Here is a 9,761-nt window from a genome sequence, read left to right on the forward strand (position 1 = left end):
CGCACTGCTATTACTTGTGCTACCATGGTCACCTTTAGTCTTTACAATAGCTGGGTCATGAACATTTCTTTTGATTCCAACTCTACTATGTATCCCTTCTCCATTTGCATTTATATTTGAATTGTAAAGTTCTTCCATGCGGCATTTCAACCTTGCTATTTCATCCTTCAATTCTTCAAAGCCTTCTTTTGTTCTTGAGCCAAAGAAACACATCTAACTACAACTAAAAGACAATGCACTAAACCGTGCCATACTTATGACATTCGGAGAAATTTGGGATTCATGTTTGTCAGATAGGTCAAACTTTGCAGTTTTCAGCCATCTCTTCATTATACATGATGGTGGAATCTATTTCAAATGTTCAGCCTTCATAATAGCAAATAAGTGCGCATAAGGATATCCATATGATTCAAATAGCAAACATGAGCACTTCATATGTTGATCTTTTGGATAATACACAACCTCCCATTTTGAGTCAGGACATTCATATTGAGTTAAAGTATAGGTACGATAACCTTCACTCTCTGTGCTATCAAGCACAATGAATGTTTGTTCATTCATTATTTCTTCCTGAACCCTACTGAACATCTCCCTTGTCAATATATTAGCAGCTTGCTTCTCAATTTTAACTAACTTACTAATCAGAATAGGTTTAGTATAATTTGAACTAAAATCTACCCCCATCTCATTGTGTCTAATACATGTAAGTGCTCTATCAACTTGTTGGAACAACTGATAAAGCCTAGTCTTTCTATTCACGTATCTATTGAAGAATTCATTCATGGCTTCACAACGTTGTGTACTCCTGCATCTGGAAAAGAAATGACCTCTCATGTAAGCTTTTGCCCATTTCTTTTTTTTAGCATACATTTCATGCAACCATTCATGGTTATTTAAATTGTGTTTGTTGACCATTTTCTTCCACATGTCTTCAAATTCATCTGGTGTAACATACCGTACCATACACGTGATAAAACTTTCATATGCTTCAATATTGGGTAGATTTGCAAAAGCATTCCTATCAAGATGCCACACACATAAACGATGTCGAGACTCTAGAAAAACACTTTTGATAGCCGCACTCATTGCTTTGTCCCCATTAGTCACAACCGAAATAGGAGTCTTATTGTTCATTGCTACAAGCAGATTTTGCAACACCCAAATATATGTTTCAATGTTCTCATCAACCAACACTGCACAACCAAAAACTGTGGTCTATCGGTGGTGGTTGACTCCTACCAATATAACAAGAGGCTTTTTGTATACATTCGCCTTGTATGTTGTATCAAATGCCAGTACATCTCCAAAACATTCATAATCTAACCGACTTTGAGAATCTGTCCAAAACAGATTGGCCAAACGGCTTTCTTTGTCAACAGTGTACCGGTAAAAAAATGACGAGTCCATATCTGCCTTGGCTTGTAAATATGCCAAAGCACATTCAGCATCACCATCACGCATGTTAGAATTTCGATCTGCTACTACATGGTTGTAGAGGTCTTTTGGAATGAACCCTACATTCTTATACCCTCCAGCTTGTTGGATCAAATTATCCATGATTTGATTTGATTTGATCCCAACATTATGCAGTGCTATAATGTAAGCCTTGTCAGAATCCTTAATATGCCTGTGTGAATGGAGAAATTGAGTCTCTAATTGAGCAACTAAGTCGTGATTATGCTCCTTTTTAAACTCTCCTACCACCCATTCATTTGACCTTCTATCAAACCTAATACGAAAAGCTGCCTTGCAACCAGTTCTAGTTATTGGCCTTGCCTCTCACTTGCAATTTAAGTTATCCTCCTTTCTTGCTGTTCGAAATCCTTCTTTTGCACAAACCCATCTCCTAGAGGTAACAATGTTATTTTTGTTACGCTTTATCTCATCTTTGCGAATGCTAAACCCAACCAACTTCGCATATGTGTTATAAAATTGTTCGCCATCATCTATGGAACTAAATCTCAAACCAGTTATTTCTGCATCTGTCAAGTGATCTATTCCTTTCTCAAGAATAGTGATCCAGTGTTTTTGCACATTTTGTGTAGCATCACCACTGCCTTGTTGTCCCATGATACAGTCATTATCTATAATATTATTAACATCCTCGCCAGCATCATCATTCAAATCAATGAACACAACCTTCCTACTGTTCTCTGTATTATGATCCATGTGGATTGTGGACCAATATATTATTCCTAAAAATAGATATACACTTATGAATAAAAAATAAAAAAAGGGTAACACAATAAAGCTAACATAATGTTACAAGTAACGCCAACAATTATTAACAAACATTACATGTTAATAAGTAACTAATAATGTATACTTTTGGAATAACTTCAAGCAATTCACTTACACTATAGAGAGCACAAACTAGTAATTTGGACCTTTATCACTCAGAAATCATGGATGAAAAAATTGACACAAGGATTTAAAAAGATCCAACTTCTTAAGTTAATGATTAATTATCAAAAAATTTGAAGTCATTTAGATGTGAGAAATAGAAATCAACATAATGAACAGGGATCAATAAAAACATCAACCAACACTGCAACATAGATAATCGTAGAATTCTCATGGTTCAAGTATATACAATCATCATAGTTTTCTCACCTGCTAGTGACCAAAAGGAGTAATAGAAGAAGTAAAACCTGCTGGGTTGTGTTCCTAGCAAACCTGCGAACCCAAAAGGGAGCCAAAAATTAAAAACAATCAAGCAATAAAGGGACCAAACAGAAATTTTAAATATATATAATAAAAAATAAAACCAGATGGAAAAAGGAATGTTAAAAAGGGATGTACCGAAATTTAGAGGCGATAAACGGCAGATTTCGCGAACAAAGAGAGATGCAGAGAGAGATAGAGGAAACTGTATCTTTTATCGTCGACATCGAAGGGAAGAAGATATGCTGCTATCGAACTGAGAAAATTGCGGAGCAGACAAAACTTTAGAGCTACGTGGGCTTGTGGGATTCTTAGAGCTCCGTAAAATGTGAAGAAAAACAATTCATAGAGAGAGAGAGAGAGAGAGAGAGAGAGAGAGAGAGAGAGAGAGAGGTGAAAACTGAAAAGAGGGAAAGGAAAGAATTGTTGGTCAGAGGAGGTGAATTTACAAGAAATGAGGGAGAGAGTCATTCTTAGATTTCAGGGGCATTATAGTCATTTTTTATGTTCTACTGGTATTTTGATCATTTTTAGAGGTTGTAATGGTATTTTATTTTTTTTAAATGTTATAGGGAATTGAAGGAGTTTTGGTCATTTTTTAGGTTTTGAGTGAATTTCGGTCCTTTCTAATGTTTTCGAGGTCATTTTGGTCATTTTGTAGGTATTAAGGGTAGGGGTGTGTAGCGAACCCACTAAAACCAAACAGACCTGACCCAACCCACAGGGTTAGGTCAATTTTTAGGAGATGGTGGGTTGGGTTGGGTCATGATTTTTTTTTTTTAACAGTGAGTCAGGTTAGGTTTGGGTTATGAGATTTACAAACCTGCCTAACCCAACCAGACTCACCTATATTTAATATATTTTTAAATTTAAAAAGATATATTATATAATTTTGATATTTATTTTTTCTGCCCCTTTTCCTAAACAAACCCTGTACATTACACCACTAAGGCATGGGAGAATGCATATGTGGTTGGATCTGGACCCTACACTTGGAATGTCTGTGAACAAAGGAAGAGGAAGCATTGGCTGAAAGATCCTATTCTTGGTCCGTGCCAAAGGCATGACTACTTTGGAAAGGAAGTAAGATATGCATCTGACATAGTACTTAAGTACACACAAAAAAGGAGATAGTGACTTTCTAAGGTCAGCAACTATGGGGACACTCCTTATTGGTTAAATGCATGTTGGACTATTTTAAAGACATGTGTAATATTCACAGTACTCCTGATATCCCTCTCAATGTCCAAGACTTGTTTCCCAAGCAGCAGCAAAATCACCTACCCACAAGTCTTAGTGCCACGTTGGCGCAATCTCCATCCTTTAGTCAGCTTTCCATATCACAGCTACGGAAAGTTAAAAAACAAGGTCTCTCTTTAAGGAAGAACACCCTTATTGTACAAAAGCAACCTATTTTCCCCACATAATACAAATTTGAACAGAGCAATAACATTCAATTCTTGCTCAAACCATGGTTTTTCATCCCTTTTCCTAGGGTTTTCCACATACATCTTATTTCCTTCTTACGTTCTTGCTATCACTTTCATCTTCTCTAACATGTGTCATGTCAAAGTTAGCATTTTTGTCACTTACAAGCTTTTTCATGTAAATGTATTGTTAGATAACTTATTTTATTCCTTTATATAAGCTCAAATTTAACTTGCACATACAAAACCCAAACCCTAAGTTTTTCTTATATAGTTTATGTTTGTTCGGCGTTATGCTCATGATTATTTGGTTATAAATTTGCTTTTAATTGTAGTGGTGTTGTTCTAATGCTCAATTTAATAATAATGAAAAGAAAATTTGTCCAATCCATGGGTCCAACCAACCCAACCTGATCCACTTGGGTTGGGTTAAGTTGAGTTGAACCCTTATGATGGGTTTAGGTTGGATTTTTTTTAACCCACCATGGTGGGTTGGGTTGAAAAAACTTCTTAACCCGACCCATGCACACCCCTAACTAAGGGTATCTCGGTCTTTGTTAAGTTTCTAAGGGTATTTTTAGATATTCTCTATGTATAGGGACCATTCTAGTCATTTTCTTTTCTAAGGGTATTATGGTCATTTTCTTTTCTAAGGGTAGTTTGGTCATATTTTAGTTTCGTGGTTATTTTAGTAATTTATTTAGATTTTATGGTAATTTCGGTCATTTTTTAAGTTTCAAGGTTATTTGGTCAATTTTATTTATTTTAAGGGTGTTTTTGGTCATTTCTTAGTTTTCGTGGTTATTTTAGTCATATTTTGGGTTTTTTTTTGGTAAAAAGTTTTTATTTATTTATTTATTTTTAATTAATTTAAGTTTTAGGGTTATTTATGTTCTTTTTTCCCTTCTTACCTGATATTAACATTTTAGTTTTTGAGTGAATTACACAATTTTAGTGTTTTGATATGTTATAATTTGAATTTGAAGACAAATTTCTAAGTCATACACAAATTAGGAGATTACTATAACTATGATTGTCTTAAGATTTTAAATGATTCACTTGGGCACGTGAAAGCTTTTTTCTACTAAAATATGAAGCTCATCTTGCAATATATATATATATATATATATATATATATATATATGTTATTCAACATATCATAGCAGAAATTCCTTTAGAAGTATATTATTGATCCTCTGAAAGGATTTATAGCACACAACAGTTACAAAATAACATATAATACCAGAGGGTTCCACAAAATTACCCAAATTAGTACCATCCCATCCTATAAAAGAATATTGCCAATACTATGGCTTCAACACCATGTATACGCGCCACACCACTTAGTTGCAACTCGCAAGACAATCCCTAGCTCCTATCTTCACTCTAAGTAATTTTTTTTGAAAGTATGAAAGAAGAATAAAAGACACAACTCTTACATACTAGCACCAATCATTTCATACACCGTTAGAGAAGCCACTCATGCAACATATATGTTGGGACAAAGTCACTAATTCTAGGTGGTATTTGCTTGAAGGAGGCCATCTCTAATCCGTGAAGCAATGTCGTTCACAGCACCTGGTCTGTGTGTGAGGAGAAACAATGTTCAATTCAAAATGAACACTAACCGGCATTTATCTCACTCATAGTCCTCTTCACATGTTCATCAGGTTCGGTGTCCACAATAACCATTTCAACAATCTCAAATCCATAAGCTGACTTGGCCTATGCATGTAAAATTCAAAGATATTAAAAAGAAATAGATTAACCCTGTAACTTGACTAATACTAAACCAGAGTAGCAAACAGAGAAATTCCTTTTCGAGTTCCTCTTCCACAGCTTTCGCAATCTAATTCTTTTATTCAAAAACAAAATCCAGCACTAACTTAGAAACACTTGCTCAAATAACTAGAAGAATAGAGATATAAGCCTGTTAGTCTCTCCAAACAATAAACAAATAGGTAAAATTGTCTCCAATGGAAACTATGACATAACAAGTATATGCATTGATAGTGACTAAAAACTTTCCCCAACCTCAAAGACAATTTAGTTTATTTTTTGGATCAAGCTTCTTTTTTTTCCCTAGCTTACTTCCATCTTGGATCCATTGATTTTAAAATATGCTAAGCATCCTTAAATAAATTGTTGTGTAATTCTTGTTTTTAAGAGAACATATTGAGCATTAAGTTGTTGCAATCTGACAGAATAAGATTACCAATAGTATTTCCAAGAAATTCCAACATATAGATTGGCTTTTTGATGAAGAGCAGGAATAAGGCTGTATATAATTTATATAATTTGTGTTTTTAAGTCATTCTCAATTTGTAATAATTTGTTCCAAGCATATTCAAACACAAAGAACTATAGGTCTTCCCAGCAAGAATGACACTATTTAGACTAGATAAAAAAATTGGAATGCATTATGACCTAAAAAGCTAATAATAGAACTCCATCACAATATGGTATTTGCAAAAAAAATTTGTTTACATTACATTTATTCATCAACAAAAAAAAAAAAAAAAAAACAGCCACTACATGAAGAAACAACTTGCTCAGCAATTCAATTATACAATGGCAACAATGGAAGGCAAAAATAATGATGCCATGGCCGAGACAAGTCAATTCGAAACTTCAAATTTTTTTTTTCCATTACATAAGAATTTTTTTTTTCCAGAAACCAGACCCCAGATACAGGCTGGGCTTTATTGAAACAAGGAAAAAAACATTAAGAAACATCACCCAAAACCAGAGGGGCAAAGTCCTTAGGACAATCCTCCAAACAAACTTGTAAATCACACCCTACTTTAGCACATTTGGCCAAGGCATTTGCTACTTTATTACATGACCAAGGAACAAAACAAAAATCAGAGAAATATAAAAGAGAAGCTTAGGCTAGAATGTCATCGACTATATGACCGACCATACAAGGATTGGTTGGCCGATCCATTAGAAATAGCATTGATGATTGCTGCTGCATCACCTTCAAAAATCACTTTGTGTAGCCCAATTTCAATAGCAAATTGTACAGCTCACCTACAAGCTAGAGCTTCAACCATTGCCACGGACTGGGGGAGTGGGACTCGCACTGACAGGCCGCTTATGACCGCGGCATTGGTGTCTCGAATTATCACGCCCAAACTAGCTGAGTTAGTGCTTTTGAATAGAGCTCTGTCGAAGTTGGCTTTGTATCGTGGCCGTGCTGGGGCAAACCATTTAGGCTGGACTGGATTCCAGACTAGGATTGGTGCATCATTGTGAGCCTCAAGGAAGTCTTGCAAGATTCTGATAGCTTTAGAGAAGACCTGGTTCAGTGGCATTAACATCACTATGATGAATCTCCCTCAAGACTACACAACATACAAATAAATTAGATTAACATCACTTCAAATTTCTAACATATATTTTCTCAATCATCTTCAGTGCATTTCACAACTCAAACCACAGTAATAACATAGGGAATGAGAAAAAACTGATCCACTGTAACAAACTTCAAATTGAGAGATTTTTATCAAGTTAAGAATCATAGTTCTATTTCAGTGAAAGAAACTAAGGAATAAGAAATGGATACTCTTAGGCAAAGAAATCAAGATCAGAAGAAAAAATCATAGATTTAGTATCAACATTTCCAAAATGCCAAAGCCAATAGACCCATACACACAACAATTACAAGAAAACCCATTTTCATTCAATCACAACAGATTCGGTCATATTGCAAAGCCCTAATTTTCAAACTCAAGCAAAACCATCAAGCTTTACACTCAACAAGAAAACCCATTAATCAAGCTAATAAAAAAAAAATCCAATTTCCATACACATAGCATCACAGTTTTGGCATAAAAATCCAAAAAAAAAGGGCAGAATACAGAGAGATGAACTAATACTCTATGAGGCATTTCAACAAACATCTTCAATGCCCACCCAAAAACCAGCTTTAAAAATGCCAATAATAACAGTTATTACTAATTCCAGAAATCCAAACAAGAAAACCCATTCATCAAGCTAATCAAAACTGAAACAAAATGTTATTCATTAAACAAAATCTCATCCCTCTCACCCCAAAATTAGTGAGCAAACAAGAGGAAAAAAAAACCCACATAGAAAAAAAAATAAATTAAGGAGAAAGAGAAGGTACCCGACGGCCACCAGCGTTGGTGACGTCGTTGAGAAGCACTGCCAGAGATGGTGGTGTTGGGGCAAGCAAAAGCTTGGCCACGACTGGACTTGAGAGAACGAGAAAAGAGAGGGACCTTAAGAGAGGAGAAGGTTAGACCGGCAAGCACCGCCGGTGGTGGTCGGTGGGCCTCGGAGGATTCCAGTTGTAGCCATGGTTATGGAGATTAAGCTTGTTGGAAGAGAGAAAAGTTTTGAAATTTGGATTTGGTGAATCTAAAGACAATAGAAAAGGGAAAGGTGAAGAAAGGTAGCCCAACACTAGGTGAGACACGGATCGATGACGTGGCAGCTAGTTACAACTGTTAGATTAAATCAAAGGCTAAGATTATGAATCCAATTTTTCTTATACGAAAGTGCAGAACGGTGGTACTACTCAATAGGGAATTCCATAAAAGTGCACTGACATGTGATATTGGTGTTGCATAATGTGAGGATAGTACCTTCAAATGTGAGGAAAAAAAAAAGAGAATTATGAATGTGATAAAAGTACAGTCACATGTGATGTTGGTATTATGCAATGTGAGGCTGGTACCATAAAATGTGAGAAAAAAAAACAAGGGAACCACTGAACGTGATAAAAGTACAGTCACATGTGATGTTAGTACAGTCACATGTGATGTTGGTATTACAAAATGTGAGGCTGGTACTATAAAATGTGATAAAAAAAAGTAAGGAAACCATCAAATATAACAAAAAAAAGTGACAGGTAATGTTGGTACTGCGCAATGTGAGGATGGTACCATAAAATGTGAGAAAAAAAAAGGGAACCACCGAATGTGACAAAAGTGCAGTCACATGTGATATAGGTACTGCGCAATGTGAGGATGATACCATAAAATGTGACAAAAAAATAACGGAACCATCGAATGTGACAAAAGTACAGTCACATGTGATGTTAGTACTGCACAATGTAAGGATGTTACTATAAAATGTGAGAAAAAAAAATAAGGGAACCATCGAATGTAACAAAAGTACAATCAAATATGATGTTGATACTACACAATGTGAGGATGGTACCATAAAATGTGAAAAAAAATAAGGGAACCACCAAATGTAACAAAAAAACAGTCACATGTAATATTGGTACTGCGCAATGTGAGGATGGTACTATAAAATGTGAGAAAAAAAAATAAGGGAACCATCGAATGTGACAAAAGTACAATCACTTGTGATGTTGGTACTGCGCAATGTGAAGATAGTACCATCAAATGTGAGAAAAAAATAAAGGAACCATCGAATGTGACAAAAATACAGTCACATGTGATATTGGTACTACACAATGTAAGGATGGTACCATCAAATGTGAGAAAAAATAAAGAAACCATCGAATGTGACAAAAGTATAATCACATGTGATGATGGTACTGCGCAATGTGAGGATGGTACTATCAAATGTGAGGAAAAAAAAAAAGGGAACCATCGAATGTGACAAAAGTACAGTCACATGTGATGTTGGTACTGCACAATGTGAGGATGGTACTATCAAATGTAAGAAAAA

At 35.3% G+C, this 9,761-nt stretch overlaps 1 protein-coding gene across 1 annotated transcript; it reads right to left on the reverse strand.

The window, feature by feature from the left end:
- Window positions 1-348: 348 nt before the first annotated feature.
- On the reverse strand, window positions 349-1,134 carry LOC142616119 (protein FAR1-RELATED SEQUENCE 5-like). Its single transcript, XM_075789004.1, has one exon. It carries the CDS (start codon window positions 1,132-1,134, stop codon window positions 349-351), a length of 786 nt encoding a protein of 261 aa, XP_075645119.1.
- Window positions 1,135-9,761: the final 8,627 nt, after the last annotated feature.

The sequence above is a fragment of the Castanea sativa genome, chromosome 11, assembly GCF_040712315.1.
Source record: "Castanea sativa cultivar Marrone di Chiusa Pesio chromosome 11, ASM4071231v1".
NCBI lineage: Eukaryota > Viridiplantae > Streptophyta > Magnoliopsida > Fagales > Fagaceae > Castanea > Castanea sativa.